General features: G+C 39.5%; 2 protein-coding genes and 1 non-coding gene across 7 annotated transcripts in view; 1 reads left to right on the top strand and 2 right to left on the bottom strand.

Moving 5' to 3' along the window:
• The window catches only part of USP30 (ubiquitin specific peptidase 30), a 30,240-nt gene extending 16,232 nt beyond the window's left edge, over positions 1–14,008 (top strand). For 2 of the 4 annotated variants that reach the window (XM_077160104.1, XM_077160103.1), the window contains exons 8-13: positions 5,776–5,835; positions 6,353–6,439; positions 7,123–7,203; positions 7,304–7,523; positions 9,162–9,282; positions 9,820–12,310. In XM_077160104.1, the coding sequence (XP_077016219.1) occupies positions 5,776–5,835; positions 6,353–6,439; positions 7,123–7,203; positions 7,304–7,523; positions 9,162–9,282; positions 9,820–10,084 (834 nt within the window). In that variant the 3' untranslated portion in view covers positions 10,085–12,310. Of the gene's footprint in view, positions 1–5,775; positions 5,836–6,352; positions 6,440–7,122; positions 7,204–7,303; positions 7,524–9,161; positions 9,283–9,819; positions 12,311–12,490 lie in introns of those variants that run through there. The other 2 variants (XR_013175644.1, XM_077160105.1) reach the window with 2 other exon arrangements.
• LOC143685330 (U6 spliceosomal RNA) lies at positions 3,713–3,819 on the bottom strand. The gene has a single exon (XR_013176576.1). It is a non-coding gene; the product is annotated as a U6 spliceosomal RNA (small nuclear RNA).
• On the bottom strand, positions 12,466–16,117 carry ALKBH2 (alkB homolog 2, alpha-ketoglutarate dependent dioxygenase). Of its 2 annotated transcripts, none has more exons than XM_077160106.1 (4): positions 15,910–16,117; positions 15,077–15,544; positions 13,781–13,979; positions 12,466–12,783 (listed from the first exon to the last, which is right to left on the bottom strand). In XM_077160106.1, the coding sequence occupies exons 2-4, from the start codon at positions 15,375–15,377 to the stop codon at positions 12,477–12,479; spliced, it is 807 nt and encodes a 268-aa protein (XP_077016221.1). In that variant the 5' UTR covers positions 15,378–15,544; positions 15,910–16,117; the 3' UTR covers positions 12,466–12,476. The 2 variants fall into 2 exon arrangements, with proteins under 2 accessions (XP_077016221.1, XP_077016222.1); XM_077160107.1 differs by having other exon boundaries at positions 15,932–16,117.
• Between the last annotated feature and the right edge of the window lie 3,397 nt (positions 16,118–19,514).

The raw sequence follows: 19,514 nt of genomic DNA, 5'->3' as shown, positions 1-19,514 counted from the left end.
TATATACCAAGAATAGAATTACATAGTTGTAATTCATCATCATGATCATTTCTTAGAACATTTGCACCAATTCAGAAAAAGAAAAAAACTCATACATACCATACCCCTTACCCTGCCCTCTCATTGACTGCTAGTGTTTCCATCTACCCAAAATATTTTAGCCTTTGGTTCCCCTATTTTTTTTCTATACCCCTTACCACTCCCTTTCATTGATCACTAGCATTTCAATCTACTAAATTTATTTTAACATTTGTTCCCCCTATTATTTATTTATTTTTAATCCATATGTTTTACTCATCTGTCCATAAGGTAGATAAAAGAGCATCAGACACAAGGTTTTCACAATCACACAGTCACATTGCGAACTCTATAGCATTATACAATCATCTTCAAGAAACATACCTACTGGAACACAGCTCTACATTTTCAGGCAGTTCCCTCCAGCCTCTCCATTATACATTAACTAAAAAGGTGATATCTATATAATGCATAAGAATAACCTCCAGCATAACCTCTCGACTCTGAAATCTCTCAGCCACTGACACTTTATTTTGTCTCATTTCTTTCTTCCCCCTTTTGGTCAAGAAGGTTTACTCAATCCCTTGATGCTGAGTCTCAGCTTATTCTAGGATTTCTGTCTCATGTTGCCAGGAAGGTCCACACCCCTGGGAGTCATGTCCCACATAGAGAGGGAAGGGCAGTGAGTTTGTTTGTTGTGTTGGCTGAAAGAGAGAGGCCACATTTGAGCAGCAAAAGAGGTTCTCTGGGGGTGACTCTTAGGCCTAATTTTAAGTAGGCTTAGCCTATCCTTTGCGGGGATAAGTTTCAAATGAACAAACCCCAAGATTGAGGGCTTGGCCTATTGCTTTGGTTGTCCCCACTGCTTGTGAGACTATCAGGAATTCTCCGCACGGGGAAGGTGAATTTTCCCTCTTCTTCGCCATTCTCCCAAGGGGACTTTGCAAATACTTTTTTATTCACTTTTCAAATATCTCTGGGATTTATTAGGGCATCCCTCTGGACGAACCTACAAAATCTCATGCCCTCCTCAAAGTTCCATGTACTTATGGTGTTCAGTTAAACTGGCTAGAGTACCTTTTGCTATTGGATTGACTTCTGTATCTAAACCTTTCAGTGGACAGAGCTAGGACTTTAGAAAAATGTATAGGAAAATCATTATGTTTACCCTTTAGAAATTTTTTCCCTTTTTTAAATATATAGCTGTATATTTATCATCAAAATTGACTTTTTTCTTTTTTTGTGAAAAATAATATATATAATATATAAAAGTATATATATTTTATATTTAAAAATAATATATATATAAAAGCAATAAATTTCAAAGTGCATCTCAACAATTAGTTGTAGAACAGATTTCAGAGTTTAGTATGGGTTACAATTCCACAATTTTTGGTTTTTACTTCTAGCTGCTCTAAGATACTGGAAACTAAAAGAAATATCAATGGAATTTTTTTGTAGCTCTTTATGTTGATGTAATTTCAAACCTACAGAAAAATGCAAGAATATTAAAAGGACCTTCCTTTTTTCCTTTACTCAGATAGACCTACTGTTTACATTTTTCCCCATTTGGTTTATCTTTTGCTCCCTCCCGTTCTCCCTCTGTCCATCTATGTATACTTATTTATTATGTAAATTTTTTTCTGAACCATTAGAATAGGTTAGGAATATGTCTCTCTACCCTTAAATGTTTTTATTATGTGTTTCTTAAGAACAAGTTATTTCTCTTACAATTCCCTCTGTACAGTTATCAAAATCAGGAAGTTTAACATTGATACTACAATAATCTAATTTTCATATTCAGATCTCCTCAGTTGTCCCAATAATGTCCTTGTAACAGTTTTTTTCCTGGTCCAGGATCCAGTCTAGGATCAAGTGTTGCATTTAGTTATAATGTTTCTTTAGTTTCCTTTAATCTGGAGCAGTTCCTGAGCCTTCTGTTTCTTGACCTTGTCATTTTTGAGGAATTATTTTGTAGATATCTCTCAATTGGGGTTTGTCTGATATTTCCGCATGATTAGATTCAGGTCATACATTTTTGACAGGAGTATCACTAAACTAATGCTTTGCCCTTCTCATAATTAAAGTGTCAAAATACAGTACTGAATAGGGATTAGAAGTAACGGCTGCCTTTACAGAATGGGATTAGTATTAAAACATGGCTTTTCTAGGGGACATACAGCCTTTCAAACTGGCACAGTGTTCTATAAATGTCAGCAAGTTCCGGGTGGTTGACAGTGTTGTTCAGATTTTCTATATCCTTACTGATTTTGGGTTTAGTTGTTCTATCAGTTAATGAGAGAGGGTTATTAAAATCTCCAACTGTGATTGCAAATTTATGTTTCTTTCTTTGTTCTCTCACTTTTTGCTGAATTTATTTTAAAACTGTATTATTAGGCACATAAATATTTATTTATTATGATAAGACGATTCATCATTATGATGAAACATCTTTATCTCTGGTATGACTCTTTATCTTAAAGTCTATTCTATCTGATTAGCGTTTCTAGTGTTTCTGTGGTACCTGACCTTTTCTTTCATTTTTGACCTTTGTCTTTGTATGTAAGGCAGGTTTTTGTAGACAGTGTATAATTGGGTCTTGCTTTTATTGTTTATTTGTTTTGTATGCTGTATAATGGGGTCACAGTTCATCCTTTTTCCATGTGACTATCCCCTTATTGCAGCAACATTTGTTGAAATTTTGGGGGTGGGGTGAGGAGAGTACATGGTCCTGGAATTGAACCCGGGTCTCCTTCATGGCAGGCAAGAATTCTACTGGTCAACTACCCTTGTACCCCTAGGTGTTGCTTTTTTATTCGATTGACAATTCCTGTCTTTTAATTGGGTATTTAGTCCATTTATGATTTCATGTGAGTGTTTATGTAGTTGGCTCTAAGGCTGCCATTTTACTCTTTGTTTTCTATTTGTCCCATCTTTTGTTGTTGTTGTTGTTCCTGTTTTTGCTTTCCTGCCTTCTTTTGGGATAATAAAAAATATATTTTTTATGGGGGTGGTGATGTGTGGGTTGGGAATTGAACTTGGGATCTCCTGTATGGTGGGCAAGCATTCTAATATTTCCTTCCCTGTACTTACTTTAAAGTAAGTATTAAATCACCCTTGTATCCCACAATCAAATTTTTTTTAATATTCCATTTTAATTTCTCTTTTGGTAATTTAGCTATATGTTTTTGCATTTTTTTAAATGGTTGCTTAGGAATTACAATATGGGATTTAAATTGATCACAGCATATTTAGAGTTAATATACTACTTCAGGTAAATATAGGAATCTTGGAAAAGTATAGTTTTATTACTCATGTCCTGTGCTATTTTTGTCATATATATTACATCTACATATGTTTTAAACCCACAATTTTTGTTTAAGCAGTTATATGTCTTTTAAATAAATTTTTAAAAAAGAAAAAAAATAGGGCAGTGCGATGGTGGTTCAGTGGCAGACTTCTCGCCTGTCATGCCAGAGACCCAGTTGGATTCCTGGTGCCTGCCCATGCAAAAAAAAAAAAAAAGAAAAGAAAAAGATATTTTATATTTATAATTTTTAGTATTGTCATTACTTCCTGTAGATAAGTCCTTTTGATGTTTTTTTCCTTTCAGCTTAAAAAGATTCCCTTAATAATTCTTGTAGATGATCTGCTCATTATAAATTCAGTTAGATTTCATTTATATGAAGTTGTTAAAAATATGGAACGCTTTACGAATTTGCATGTCATCCTTGTTCAGGGGTCATGCTAATCTTCTTTGTATCATTCTAATGTTGGTATATGTGCTGCTGAAGTGAGCACTTGCCTTCTTTTCTGAAGAATAATTTTTGCTGGATATAGAATTTATAGAATTTGGGATTGGTGTTTTGTTGTTGTTTTGGTTTATTTTAAATTTATTATTTTAAGGACACTGTTCTGTTGTAGTCTGATCAGCCTTTATTCATATCATTGTTCTCCCGTATATAAAGAGTTGGTTTTTTTTCCCTTTGGCTGCTTACAAGATTTTTCTCCTTATTTTTGGATTTCAGCAATTTGACTTTGCTGTGCCTAGGTGTGGTTTTCTTCATATTTGTCGTGCTGGGGTTTGCTGAGTTTTAAAAGTCTGTACATTTCTATTTGGAAAATTTGTGGCCATTATTTTTTCAAAAATTGTTTATGCCTCATTCTGTTTTCCTTCTGATACTTAAATTACATGTTAGACTCGCTTGATATTGTCCCACAGGTCACTGAGGCTTTGCTTATTTTTATTCAGGTTTTTTTCTCTGTTCTTCAAATTAGATCATTTTCTCTTGATCTGTCTTCAAGTTCACTGACTCTGATTTTCCATTTTCAGTATATCCAGTGAATTTTTCATTTCAGTTTTTGTTCTTTTTAGTTGTAGAATTTCCATTTTATTCTTTTTTTTAGTTTCCATTTCTCTGCTTAGAGTCTCCATTTGTCCATTCATTAGAACCGTGTCTTCCTTATGTCTTTGAGCATGGTCATAATACTTTATTTGCATACTAAATTTTAGGTCATCTCTTTTTCTCTTCACTGTAGTTCACATTTTCCTCTTTCTCTGTATGTCTACTTATTTCTGTTGCAAATTTAACATTGTTAATGACATGTAGTGGAGACTTTGTATTCTGTTATGTTTCTCTGGAGAGTATTGAATTAGTTCTAACAGGCACTTAACTTGGCTGGGCTCAGACTCCAGACTCTGTCTCCTCTACAGGGAGCAGCAGGTGAAATTTCTGCTCAGTTTTTTTATCTTCCAACTACTTCTTTTGTCCAGGCTCCCTGGAATCTTTACTGTGCATATGTAGTTCAGTGGTCAGCCATGGAGTTGGACAAAACTTATACTCAGATTTTGTGGCTCATCCTCTCTGTGGCCCCTTCTTTCTGGGATTTACTCCAGCACTTGTATCAGCCCTAAACTCTGTCCTCTGACTCCTCAATCCTAAATGACTGCTGCTCTTTGTCACCCTGCATTGACTGCATAGATTGGGAAGTACCCTCAGTCAAAAAGCCACTGACATGCAGATCTTACCCTTGGAATTTCTGTTTTTTAAGGATTGATTTCTTTCTAACTTTCTTTTGGTAGCTTTTGGTGGCTCTTCTGTCCTACAAAAAGTTAGGTTTTTTTTTTTTTTTTCGGTTTGGTCTAGATTTTATAACTGTTATTTCTAGGAGGGTTATTTCAGCCAAGCGGCTCTGAATCACTAAAAGCAGGAACTCCTAATGCTCTTGTGTGTGTGTGTGGAGGGGTGTGTGGTGCAGAATCAAACCCAGGTCTCCCGCATGAAAGGCGGACGTTCTACCACTGAACCACCCGTGCACCCTATAATGTACTGTTGGGCAATTAATAATATAACATGAACATCTTTCCACATAATCATTTTTCTTCCTACTATTTTTAGTGGCCGTGTAGTGTGGACATGCCTAGAAATTTTGACAATTTAAATTTTTACTGTTATAAATAATGCTGTAGTGAACATCCCTGTAGCTATGTCCATGGTTACTTCCTTAGGATAAAATTCCAGAATTGCTAGGTCAGGTATGTAATTGTTTAGCTTTTCCAAGTTATTCTTTAATATTACTGTACCTTTTATGTTTATGAAGTTTTTAATAGAATTTGCGTCTAAGTATTAATGTTATATTTCTTTTTAGCATTGGATATCTAAGCATTAGATAGTTTCATAGTCATATATCTTCTCATCTGTAAAACTTTGAATTAAACCTAAGTTCTTTCTGGATTTTCTGCAATATTTGTTTCAGAGTCCTGTTCGATTTGATACCTTTGATAGCCTTTCACTAAGTATTCCAGCTGCCACATGGGTATGTACTGAACAATGGTTTATTTTGAGTCTGTTTTGGGTCTGTTTAATTTAAATCTGAAAGGGTTTTTATGCATTTAATGTGACTCAGGTACCATGGATTTCTTAGACATGTGGTTGTTTGAATCCCAATTTAGCTTTAATGTATAGTACTATGGACTGCATATGGGAGAGAGGAAGGCAGATGGTTTTTCTTTTGCTGCAAAAAGTTTGGCTTTCTGCATATATATATATATATATATATATATATATAATACAGATCTCAGATTCAAAGATATTTAAAACTGTGGAGTCCATACTTTTCTGCAGTGTTACTTCCTCATACTTTTGAATCTGTTAGTTATCTACAAGTTAAGGGTATTTTGAGCTCCACATTTATTCAGGAAACACCTCAGTTGTACCTGGGAAACTTTTGCTTACATACACAACAATAAACCTCTGGGATTCACACTGCCATCTGTTAATAAATTCAGTATAACTCTCTTTTGAATTATAATTTCCTTTTTCTTGTGCTGTAGGGTCATCCATTGACCCTAGACCACTGCCTACACCACTTCATCTCATCAGAATCAGTGCGGGATGTTGTATGTGACAACTGTACAAAGGTATGCATTTAACCTCCAAGGTTATTCCCCCTGCTGGCCTTTGTGTCTTCATACAGTGCCTCTCACACTATTGGTCCTGAGCTCTATGACCACACCCAGTGGATCTCTTCAGCCACAGCCATTTCTGTCTAACTTGGTGTAGAAATTGGCAACACATGGACCAAAATCTCTTTTCTAGATGACTTTTGTTTTATATACAGAGTGCTTAAAGAAAAAATTTGAATGTTCTGTTTTTAAATGGGGCGTGCACTTTGCAATTTGCTATAGTCCCTTTCATTCCCATTTGTCTCACACCCTGCATTATAACCTATGCCATTTCCCTGATCCCCCTAAGCAACTGAATTTCCCCCTATGAATTAAGAGGAACTGTGTGAAATAGAATTTTTAAAGACAGAGAACAAAATAGATTGCATGCTAATAACAGTTTCAGTGCTGATTCTTCCCTTTTCTCTTCCCTTCACTATTACTATTATTTAATGACTATGAGGGATCAGTGGAAACAATTCACAGATGGCTGGGCTGCTAAGTTCATTTCAGCAGGTAGTTTACACTGGGCATTAACCAGACCCCACTGCAATCAAAGCACAATCAAATACAGGTATAACACCAACCTGATCTGCAGGTCTCCATAGATGTCCTATTTCAAGTATTTTTGTGGAGAAATATTGTTTCTTTAATTTCAGATTGAAGCAAAAGGAACGTTGAATGGAGAAAAGGTAGAACATCAGAGAACCACTTTTGTTAAACAGTTAAAACTAGGGAAGGTGAGCCGACACCACCCACCTGGTTGCCTTTGCTTTTGAGGACTCCTGTGTCTCCCTCCTAAAAGGTTCAGCTCTCTCTGGTTCTCCTCCCCATCCACAGCTCCCTCAGTGTCTGTGCATCCACCTACAGCGACTGAGCTGGTCTAGCCAAGGCACACCTCTGAAGCGGCACGAGCATGTGCAGTTTAATGAATTCCTGATGATGGACATCTACAAATATCACCTCCTTGGACATAAACCTGGTCAACACAGCCTGAAACTGAATAATAATGCCAGCCCAGCATTAGAACTGAAGGATGGGCTGGCAGCCTCTAACTCAGGTGGGTGGCCATGTTGCTAATGTATTAGGAATTGTGACAGAGAAAAGAAATTTGGCATCACAATATGCTGCCCCCACCTTCTGGATTCCTTGTATGAAGGAGAGGCTTGCACACGACTGCTTGAATTCTTGAGAACAGCAGGACTGGGAATGTTAAAATTAGATAGTAATGAGATATATAGTTTAAAAAATTATATTATAGATGAAAACCTATAAGGAGAAAAGCTTAAGTTTGCAATCATCTTTTCTGGATGCCAATAGTATTTGGCTTACATAACATTATCCCAGTAAATTCTTTTTTTTCTTCCTTTCCATCCCCAATACAATTATAACATTTATTCAGAAAGTGTGGGGAGGAAATATCCTGATTAAAGGTTACCAAAGATCTTGTGTTGATACTTCCTCTTAACTGAATTATTCATCTGATTCTGTTACTGTCCTCATTTGAGGTTAATTGTTGAATTGAGTACCAGTGAGTCAAGACAGCTATTATTGCTCTCAGACTTAATGATGAGAAAATTGGGCCTCCAGAAGTTAAATGGTTAGTTGGGTCAATCGCAAAAGGGCGAACTGGTACTAGAAAAAGTGTTGGGGCAGTTTTTTAAAGGTGTCGTGCATATTGAGTTATTTTGAGTGACAGAGGAGGAAACTAAAATCCAGTGACTCAAAGCCTAAGCCAGCCACCTGCATGCTACACTGACTTAAGTCAGGATTGTCTTCCCTGCATTTCCATATTTTGCTGACTTAGTGTCCCTTACTACTTTTGGTCTTTTTTTGCAACAGTTGAATTGCCTGGCAAGACATTATTACAGGGAGCTTGTTTTTGCCCTTCCTTGAGCAGGTCATTAGATTAGCATAAGGGAGCAGCTGGAGTCCAGAGAGGGTACACTACTTGGCCCTTGTTTCTAATTATGTATCTGTTCACCTTCACCTCCTCCTCTCCCAGGCTAAGATGGGGTCCACTAGCATTCAGGGCATACTGGCCCTGGCCAGAGAGGCCAACAGTGAACTGCTTAGTACTACAAGTCCCCCATTTATGACATTTGAAAGGAAAAAAGATGGAAATATTAACCTTAATTATTTTATCTACACTCACAAACATTTATTGATGTTCTTACATATTGGTATTCCTTGACATTAAGCAGTGTTTGAAGACATATTTGATTGCCACAACTGGAGGGTATTACTAGTATCTCGTGCAGTACTGCTAGTGGGATGGCCAGGGATGCTGCTCCACATCCCACAGTGCACAGGACAGCCCCCACCACAAAGGATTACCTGGTCCCAAATGTCCATAATGCTGAGGTTGAGAAACTGTGGGTTAGGTCAAAATACCAGTAAGTTGGCATTGCTTACCTTTAACACATGTCTGTTACAAATGGGAATAGGCATCTCAGAGATTCACAAAGCCATCCAGGCTAGCAGTGGACTAGTAGCCATGTACACTTTCCCTACGTGGGATTAAACTAGTCAGGGACAAAAAGAGGAAATTTTATGATTAAATTTAATACAAAATGAAGTATATATTTTTTCTTTGTAGCATTATTGGACAATTAATTTTCAAGGTAATCAAAACCATGTTATATATACTCAAAGCCAGTTGCTAATTTCAATTTTGTTGAGCCTTTTTCTCTTGCAGTTCTGAATCATCCAGTGGGCCCCAAAGCACGAATTTTTATGAATGGTGCCTGCTCCTCATCTTTACTGCCGACACTGCCAACCCCTGTGACACTCCCTCTCCCAGTCATTCCTGACTACAGGTGAGCGGCTACAGTCTTCACCCGTTGTAAGCTGCTATTTCTCAGAGTTTTCTAAAACTAGCTTTTCACAGAAATGAATTAATGAAAATTTAGAGATTTTCTCTTTAATTTTAAGGTGGAATTTCACAGTTAAGCATTCCCTTATTTTTGTTCAAAACAGAAATCACTTAATAAGAATTATAAAAATACATAAAATTTAAAGGTATATACATGTTATATGTATTTGTGTGTGTATATACATTTCAATTTTAATTTCTTGAGATACTCCCTAGAGATAACCAGTTAAATCTTTAGGGTCTAACCCTCTAGAGTTGTAAATGTGAGTATACACACACACACATAAGCCTCTATTCGTAGAATGGAACATATTGAGAGTAAATGTGCATCTGTATTTTATTGGTTGTATAGTGTTTAGCTGTATGGATGTACCATTGTGTCAATCCCCTCTTACTGAATCTAGGATCCTTTTTTGGTTCTTGCCTATAAAGCCTTCTTTGTTATATTTGTAAACTTGTGACATTTGTTGCTACCATTCAGCTCCTCCACATACCTCTTCCAGCTGATGGCAGTTGTTGTCCACCATGGAGACATGCACTCTGGACACTTTGTGACTTACCGACGGTCCCCACCCTCAGTCAAGAACCCTCTCTCAACCAGCAATCAATGGCTCTGGATTTCTGATGACACTGTCCGCAAGGCCAGCCTGCAGGAGGTCTTGTCCTCCAGTGCTTACCTGCTGTTTTATGAGCGTGTTCTTTCCAAGATACAACACCAGAGTCAGGAGTACAAGTCTGAAGAGTGACTCTGCCCCAGCTGCAAAGCTAGAGCTGATGGAACTGTCTAAACTGTTCAGAACAAAAGCAAAATCATACTCTGTGTTATGCAAGCAGCCCTGCTTGAGTCCTTCAGCCTCCTGGTGTGTTGAAAGACCAGGCTCCACATGGGAGCTGGTGGCCCCGATTCCTGCCAAATGAGGCTCCCTTGAACAGCTCTGCTAGTGTGCACTGAAAGGGGTCTTCATGTTAGGAAAGCATTCATTGTGTCTAGAGCGTCTTTTTACTCATCTGATACAGGTAATTAAAAAGAAAGACTCAGAAAGCTACCTTTTTTATAGTCTAATATGTTATGTGTTTCAGAGCAGAATTACTTGGTCTAATCCTGATATTTCAGCATAGATCCTTTATTTTTTAATAAGTAGGCCCATAAAAATTGTTGACAGAATTAGTAGTTATTAAAGGCAGCAATTTAAAAGAAAAGTGCCTTTCACTTTCGATTGCTTTTATAGCACATCCATTCTGGAAAACTTACATTATCTAAGAGTCATAGAAACAATTTTTGAAAAGCTCTATTTCTTCTAAGTTACTCCAAGGATAGCAAAAAAAAAAAACCAGTTTAAAAATGGCTAAATAACACAGACCTTCCTTTTGTATGTATGTCTTTTTCTAATCTTTCAATTCTTGTATGTTGTAAGGGCATATCTGCCAAATCTGCCCCTTGGGGAAATTCTTTGACTACTTCGTCATTTAAAAGTGAAATGCTTACTTGTTGCTTTTATCTTTTGTACACTGGGCTAAGAGATGTTGATTATAGAATATTATAAGCTGTGTGAATAGCCAGAATTGAGCAGTATCTGTGTGATTCCATAATTATTCTTCTCTGTAGAAAAATCTTTATTATATCAGGGTCTATTGTAGAAAATTATCTTCACCTATTTATTTATTGCCCATGCAGAGCTCTTAAACTTAAGATTTCTAGGTAGGAACCTGGGCCTGGGTAGAAACGACAATCCCAGCTTTGAGAGCTAGATGAGGAAGAGGAACTGGGGGCTGCAGTCTTTCTAGACCCCAGTTTCCTCATCTGTGAAGTGAAGGGTTAGAGCAAATGACCATTGGGGTCTAGCTTTTCCCACAAAAGGAAGAAGTCTTTGATTTATTTTAAACACATAGCTACAGCAGACATCTAGTATTATTTTCCACTGCTCATTTTTCTTATATGACCATATTCTAAATTTATCTTATTTCCCAGTAGCCTAATATAAAAAGACTATTGAGCATTTTCTTCCCTTTTCAGATAAGTCTCATGAATGCAGCCAAGGGCCAAAGGAATTTTGATTGCACAGTAGTACCTATGTTTCAGCTAGATTTTTCTATTTAAAAAATAAAAAGGATACCAAATTCAAATGGACTCTTCAGAGATAAGATTTGGAATTAGAATTCTTCTGAGGGTCATCTGTGCTAAGGCTAAGAACTGTGCTTTCCCTGGTGGGGGAGAACTGCCAGGTACTTCAGGACAGTGCCTTGGTGTCAGCTTAGAGTACAAGCAGCCTAGGGGACCAGCATTCTGCTGGACCCCGTGTGCATCATGAGGACTCGATGACTCTTGCTATCAGTAGAATATACTGTGAAGGAATTTAAGGCCGTGAACTTCAGTGTGAAAGAACAGCTTGAACCACTGATCCGCTCACTGCTGATGTCTTTTATTGATTCTGTTGTAAACCCTGACTTTGATGTTGAAAGGAATGAATTTATTTTACCTGAATCTGGTGGAAAAATACTCAGTTGTGTCACCTTGAACTGCATTGCACACTTGTAACTTTGAGTGATTGCTCTACTGCCATTGGTTACTTTTTGAAATCTGCCATTAAAGAGAGATGTTAGGACTGAAAGGGGAGAACCCTTTTAACTTGGTTTTAAGCAGTTCTTTGGTTGACAGACAGGGTTGGAGTCAAGGTTGTAAATGTGAACAAAGTCTGTGCAAAGTCTATTAACTTGACTTAAAGCTGACTTCCTCATTTTGTAAATTATTGAGAATTAAGTAGCAGCCAGATAATCTTATTTCTAGTTTTAAATTATTTACACGGTTCACAAAGTCAGCTTCTTTTGGCAAAAAGCTAAGTTTTAAACTAGTAGTTTACGCCATAACTGCTGATTTATGTATTTGCTAAAGCTACTTTTTATATCTGCTATGCATTATAGCAATAAAAGATTCATTGTTAGGAAAAAAGTCAACTGGTATTCTTTCATAACTTACTGAATTGGTATAAACATTGTCTTTCCGAATTCTGTACTGTTGTGTAATAAGCTCTACACTTTGGTTAAACCTTTTCTGTGTTCCCTGCTGGTAAAGGGAATGTCAGCTCCTTGTAAGAGCAGAGCAGCAAAGAGAAAACAGAAATACTAACTGTTAAAACATTTTTACTTTTTAATAGGCAGAATTTTACGAAATGTCAGATTGACCCGTGGCAACAGAATCTTCTTTCGGATGGGAAGACTATGGTACCAGTGGGTGTTGGTTGGGTGGTTCATCATAAGTAAACTGCCGTGAGCCAGCTGAAGCTGGACCGTTTCCACTCTCCGGGAGCGGTTCTTCCCTTGAGAATCCTTATGCCGAAAGAAGAAGTCTCTGCAGGCGCCGAAGGAGACAGAGGCGATGGGGCTCCCTGGAGCCAGCTCTCGTTCGTCATCTCGGTGCTCACCAATGTGGTCACAGCCATCTTTATATCTGCAGTGAGAAAATAAGTACAGCTCATAAAACAGCCCTTTCCTGATATGCACCAACCATGCCACCCCCATTTTCTTACACTTTCACTTCAGTCCCATTTGATCACATGCTTTAAAACTTAACACACCATAAAACACACGCCCCAAATAAGCAAAAAACAAGTGTTAAAGAGTATCCTGGTTTGTATATTACATAAACTGGTTTTTCCCTACACTTAGAATAAAATCCATATTCCTTGCACAGTCTGGTCCCTTCCCACCTGAGTTCACCCCATATCTCTCCCCTCATTAACTGCTTTCCACCTATACCAGTAGATTTCTGCTCTGTAGACACTGCAATCTCTGCTCCTCCACTTGTCTGACTGGCTTGCTCACTCCACAGATGTCACAGCCTCAGTGAACCCCCCTCTAACCACCTCATTTAAAGTCACCTTCCCTTGAACCCAGAAGTTCTCAAAAGGGTACTCATGACCCCCAGAGTCCAGAGATATTTTAGGCTGCCTTGACTTGAGGGTGGGGAGGTGCTCCTGGCATCTAGTGGGTAGAGATCAGGAATGCTGCTCAGTGCCCCATAATTAAAATGCACAACACAGCCCCCACAACAAACAGTTATCTGGCCTAAAATGTCAGTAGTGTTCCTTTTTAGAAACACGTCCCTATAGCCAACCCCTTCCTGATCTCAGTCATTCTGAGTCAAATCAATCTGTTTACTTTTCTTCAAGACACTTGGCATTGTCTGAAATTATCTTGTCCAGTTGTTTGTTAACAAGTTAATCATCTCTCACTTCCCAATGTGGCGTGAGCCCCAGGAAGGCCGACTGCTCATGCTGTTCCACGGCGCTATCCCTGGTACACTAAAGAAGCATTTGTTGTATGTACAAATGAATAAAACATGGTAGAATCCTAAACTCTTCCTTTTGGGAGAAACAGAAGATTAAGAAAATCCAATTCACTGGCCTATTAAAAAAAAAGGAAGGTAAAACCAGATAGGGTGTCACCTGTTGATGACCACGAAGTTGAAGGTCTGTCCAGTGACCCAAGAGACACGATCCCGGACACGCTCCAGAACTGGGATCCAGGGCTTTGGAGACAAAGTCAGGCCTGAAAATGTGTAGGTCACTCCAGCATCGCCGTATGTCGCCTGCTTCCTGGGCACACTGTGCCACTTCCCAAACACCTGAACCTTGGCCAGGGCACCTATTCAGGTGAAGCACACTGTGAGTTCCGCCCCACTGAGCCCCTCACAACCAACAAGGATGCCCTACACATGTGCTCTCTGAGCCTTCAGCCTGAAGGCGAAGTAAAACGGGAATAACTTTTCCCTCTGTAAATTCAATGTTATTTAATGACCGGGCCAAGGACCCCCTCCTGAAAATTCTTACGGATAGCTAAAAATGTTCCTGTAAGAATGGCAATTCATGCCCTACACGTAGAGAAACATGGTCCCAGTCCAATATTTTGTTAACACTATAACCTAATTAAAGTAGGAGAGAAACAGATAAAGAGGCTTAGCTTGGAGCACAGTGAAGTGAGGTCATGAACTAGGGGTGGTTATGCTGACTGGGGTGGCTCAGGGCCTGTGGCTCTGAGAAGGATGGCACTCAGGCAGTTCAGGCTGTAGGATGGAAACTCCTAGGGACTCTTCAGAGTACTGTGCCAGACCCTTGGGTGCTTGTCGCAGGCAGAGTGTGGACCCTGGGCCAGTAGCACTTGCATCCCCTGGGAAACCCTTACCTAAGGGTCATGTGGGGATAGGGCCCAGCCATCCCACTGCTAACTAGCCCTCCAGGCAATGAGCCCCTGCTGTAGAAAAATTACCAGGTTATTTGCCTGTCTCCCAATGAACCAACCTTACATTAAAATCACCTGGAATTTAATTAATAATAATAAAATAATAAAAAAATGTAAAAAAAAAGATCACCTGGAAGCTTTTAAAAAGTCCTGATGCCCAGGCTGCACCACCCCCACCCCCATACTGATTTGATTGGTCTTGGGTAGAACCTGACATGTTTTTTTTGTCAAACTTGCCCAAATGTTTCTGATGAGTAGAATCTGTGAGGGGAATAATTACTGAGTATCAGGAGCCATTTATGAGCTTCTAGTAAGTAAACAATCTTGTTTTATCCCAAATTTGTATCCCAAGAGCCTAGTAACCTAAGGGGCCCAGAGAACATTTGTTGAATCAATTAACCAACCATCAGTAGTTGACTGCTCCTGAGTTCAGAGTTCTCTAAACATAGATTGATTATATCAAACAAGCCTTCAACATAGACACACTGCATTGCTCTGCTTACCTGTAAAATATTCCACTTCTTTCTCCAACTCTCGGAAAATCTCATCCGCCTCAGCTCTGCCAAAGAGAACTGTGTAATCACAGTTCAGACCCTCCGCCCGAATGTGGCGCCAGCTGGGGCCTGCCAAGGGGATTCCATCCTCCAGGGTTTCTCTCCTGGGCCTTTTCCTTGTGCTTTCTTTATTATCTCCAAACACAGTGGGGCCTTCTCCTGTGCACTCTAAGAGCTCCTGCCCTAAGCTTCCCTCTTCACTCTTTCCCGAAAGACCCTTTAAAGCCCTCTTCACCAGGAATTTGTCCATCCTGTCTTCACAAAGTTAAGATGTGGGCATCAGAGGCCAGGTAAAGAAAAAGGGAGAGGTGGCCCAGACTCTGCCGCTGATGTAGAAATCTATTCAGCAAAGCGGTCCCACAGCAACGGTTCTCCTCGCTGTTTTCAAGTTTCTATTTTCAAGTTTAAAACCGTGTCCTAGAAAAGAAATAAGGGAGCTTAAAGCTAGGGCTGATGTGGTCCAGGGCCTCCCAGACCTGGCTGCATATCAGAATCAGCCAGCTAACCTGCAAAATCGAAGGTGCCTGCACCAACCCGTCAAGCATCTGATTTTTTAAAAAAGGAATTCCCCCAAGAATTCGCATGCCACAGCCAGATTTGGAAACCAACAATTCAGTCTAAACCCTCATTTTACAGATGGGCAAACTGCCCAAAGTCACCCAGGAAAGGAGTGCCACTGTCTCCTGGTTACAGTACCCCTCTCGCCCGGCAGAGGACAACCTTCCCCCCACATCAGCATTATAATAGGTAAGTATTAGTAACTCAAACGGATAATGACAAACCAGTTAAACATGTCAGACACACAGGCTGAATTCAGATGGAAAATAAGAACTGTAGCACACTGCGTGGGACGGGGTGGTGGTGAGCATTCTCCGTAAAATCTCAGACCGCACCGCGCAGCTCTCCAGCCCGTAAACACCGACGAGGGGCGGGCGGGAAAGACGAGACACGCCCCCGGCGCCGCAGCAGCTGCTTCCGGGTGGATTCCCGCTGCAGGCTGGGAAATGCTGCAGCATTTGATGGCAAACCAGCTGGAAGCCCCCTGGCTCCACCTGGTGGCCTCTCCGTGCGTTGCAGGCATCGCCGTGTTTCAGCTTAAACGTTTGTTCTGCGACTGTAATCAAGAAATCAAGATTTAAGGGATGATTTTGATTACCGGAATCATTATATAGACATTCGTTTTGCCTTCAGGTATATTGGAGTAGACATTGGGAAATTCCTGAAATTTCTAAATTGTAATCCAGCTGTCCCGATCTCAGATATGATTGTAAAGCCCTTATGTTCTGCCCCTGCAACTGTAAAAACTTTGTGACTAACCTTCATTTGTACCCAGTTATCCAGTTTCTCGACCTTAGAATCTTGTAATCACTGAAGACAGGCCCTAATGTTTATTAACAAAGGGTCCTGGGTCAGCCCAGCAGTAACCCACCCCAAGTCCAAAGTTATCTTGATAACTGAGACTGGATCTAACCAGGGTGGGTCTGCCTGATACGTGCAGTGGCTTAGACTTTACCTACAAGTCACCTCTACCTCATTCCACCACTTCCTTACCTATGCTCTAAGCATGTACTCAATCTGCGCATGCTCAATAATTAGATTCCTCCCCCTCTCCTCTAATTACATTAGCTGGGGCCACTGTGCTCAAAATCCTAAACCCGGCCCATCTTTTTCCCTAATAAAACTATCAGAATCACTGCAGTTCGGGGAGACAGATTTTGGGCCATTAGGGCTACCTGCTGTCCTACCATGAACCAAGTAATAAACTCTCTCTTTGAAATTCCAGTGTTTCAATTGGTTATTGAGCACGTCAAGCAAAATAATCCACAGCCTTTGTCCAGTAACAATTATTTTTTGTACACTGTATGGCAGGGTCACGTTTCATTCTTTTTCCATGTAAGTATCCCATTAATGCAGCACCATCTGTTGAATTTTTGTTTGTTTGCTTGTTTGTTTTGGGGAAGTGCATGAGCCAGGAATTGAACTGGGTTTCCCGCATGGCAGGTGAGAATTTTACCACCGAACTTCCCTTGCACCCCCTGTCTGGAACAATTCGGTGGCCCTCCAATGGGATGGATGCCTGAGGCTCTGGCCCCCCAGCAGAGCAGGTAAACCAGTAATCAAGCCTTTGCAGCCGTTGGACTGAATTTAATCTAGAGGCTTGGTGTATTAGGGTTTTCTACATAAGCAGAACCCAAAGGAGATATCTGTAAATATGAGACTTATAAAGGCATCTCATGCAACCTTGAGAATGGAAGTGTCCCAAAGCTGCAAGGCAGGCTGTGAAGCTGGCAGCTCTGGTGAAGCATCTGGGCTAACTCCAAAGGACAGTTCACTGAGTGAAGAGGCAGCCAGAAGTCTTTCTTCTCCCTTAAAAAGTCTTCAACTTATTGGGTTATCTCATTGGTGGGAGACATACCTTAGTTGGTCACAGATGTCATCAGTCACGGATGCAATCAACAGGCTGATGATTTAATACACCAGCCTTCCAGTTTATCAACCAGCCATGAAATATCTTTGCAGCAACGGTCAGGCCAGTGCTCACCTGACCAGACAACTGGGCATCATCACTTTACCAAGTTGACAGCAGAACCCAACCATCACTCTCGGCAACCAGGGTTTCTCTGTTTTGTCGGCACTCCAACGACTTTTGGCACCTTAAAAATCTTCAAAGAGAGAAATCATTTCCAGCTCCATGTCCAGACATCTGGGTGAGTGGGTCATCTGGGTAAAAGTGGATCAGGGAATAAATATGGCGACCGAGTCCCCTTGACCTAGGCCTGGGTCATGCTTCCAGAATGGTCCCCTTTGCTCTGACCCTTACACCTGTTTTCTGGGTACCATGCTGTACAGGGTAGGAAGGCCTGACCTAAATTTTTCTGTTGCATATACTCCTAGAAAATTAGTAATCCAACAATTGATTGGTATTTAATGAAATTAAGTAGGTCTGTTTTAAGTGCTAGCCGGTCTATTCCCTAGGTATAGTGAGAGTTTAATGCTTAATTGTTATGTGGTGTGTTAAGCATTTAATGGCTGTTTGTTCGTTGGTATGTGTTAATTGTTAATTGGTGTGTTACTTAAATATATTAAGCATTAAATGTCTGAATTTGTTAGTTGGTATGTTCCTCCATTTGTATTGGTCACATATTCCTAAGTGATGACTGATTACGGAAATTCTTTAAAAAGGGAACCTTTGGCCTGTGATGAAAATTGGAAAGATTTTTAGTTATGAGTCTATAAAAAAGAGTTTATTTCTGTAACATAATCTGGCCTCAAAATGATCTAAAATGAAAATACTACCATTACAGTTAAAATTAAAGATATTACAGTTAAATTTGTTCTGCAAAAAGGTAGAAATGGGATGGTGACTGGTGCCGGCTGGCAATGGTGCCAGCTGAGACCCGATCCAGGTTCATTAGTACTGAATTTCTTTACTGGGCCTGGAGATTAGAAATGGTAGGCATAAAAATGCTACAGAATATGCTATGTTTGTTAATGTTATTTTAGAATTATTTTTTTCCAATACCTTTGCAATGGTAACTGTAGTAATAATGATCTGATTACTACAATAATTATTTTCCCAAAACCTACAACCTCCAGATGGGTCCCTGGTCCAGATAAATCCTGAAACCTAGCCCAGCCTCTCCAGAACATCAGATAGTTCCATCTCCCTACCCCATATTAGTGACAGACCCTTCCAAAATGATTTCATTTTAAATCATTTTGAGGCCAGATTATGTTACAGAAATAAACTCTTTTTTATAGACTCATAACTAAAAATCTTTCCAATTTTCATCACATCCCAAAGGTCCCCCTTTTTAAACAGTTTCCATAATCAGTTATCAATTAACCAGTAGAATAAGTAGTAAAGTTTATTAAAGAGAAGGAGAGAGAGTACTTTTTAGAGAGGTTAACAGGGAGGTGCCCAAGGGAGAGACACTCACTGCTTAGAGTGGGCTCGCTTCTTTTTATAGGATAGAAAAATTTAGAATTGCCATAGCCCAAACACACCTAAAAAGAATGATGGAAAGATCCAAGGTGATGGTGAAGTCATACAGAGAAGATAGGATTTAACAAATGAGTATGATTGCTGGACATTAGATTGATATCTCTTTTAGTCTCCAATATTTTAGAACAGCTAGAGGTAAAAACCTAAAATTGTGGAATTGTAACCCATATCAAACTCTGAAATATGTTGTACAACTAATTGTGGTGCTGTGCTTTGAAATTTATAGCTTTTTGTATATGTTATTTTTCACAAAAAAAGAAGAAAAAAAGTCGATTGTGATGATAAAGAAATATTTAAGCCCTCTAGCCTCCTATATTCTGGAGCAGCTAGAAGGAAAAAGGATCGTATGGTAGCACGTGACAGACTCTGGGATCTGTCTTG

Source organism: Tamandua tetradactyla, chromosome 5 (genome assembly GCF_023851605.1).
Source record: "Tamandua tetradactyla isolate mTamTet1 chromosome 5, mTamTet1.pri, whole genome shotgun sequence".
Lineage (NCBI taxonomy): Eukaryota > Metazoa > Chordata > Mammalia > Pilosa > Myrmecophagidae > Tamandua > Tamandua tetradactyla.
Note: the sequence above shows the minus strand (reverse complement) of the source record. Positions and strands in the feature narration are given on the sequence as shown.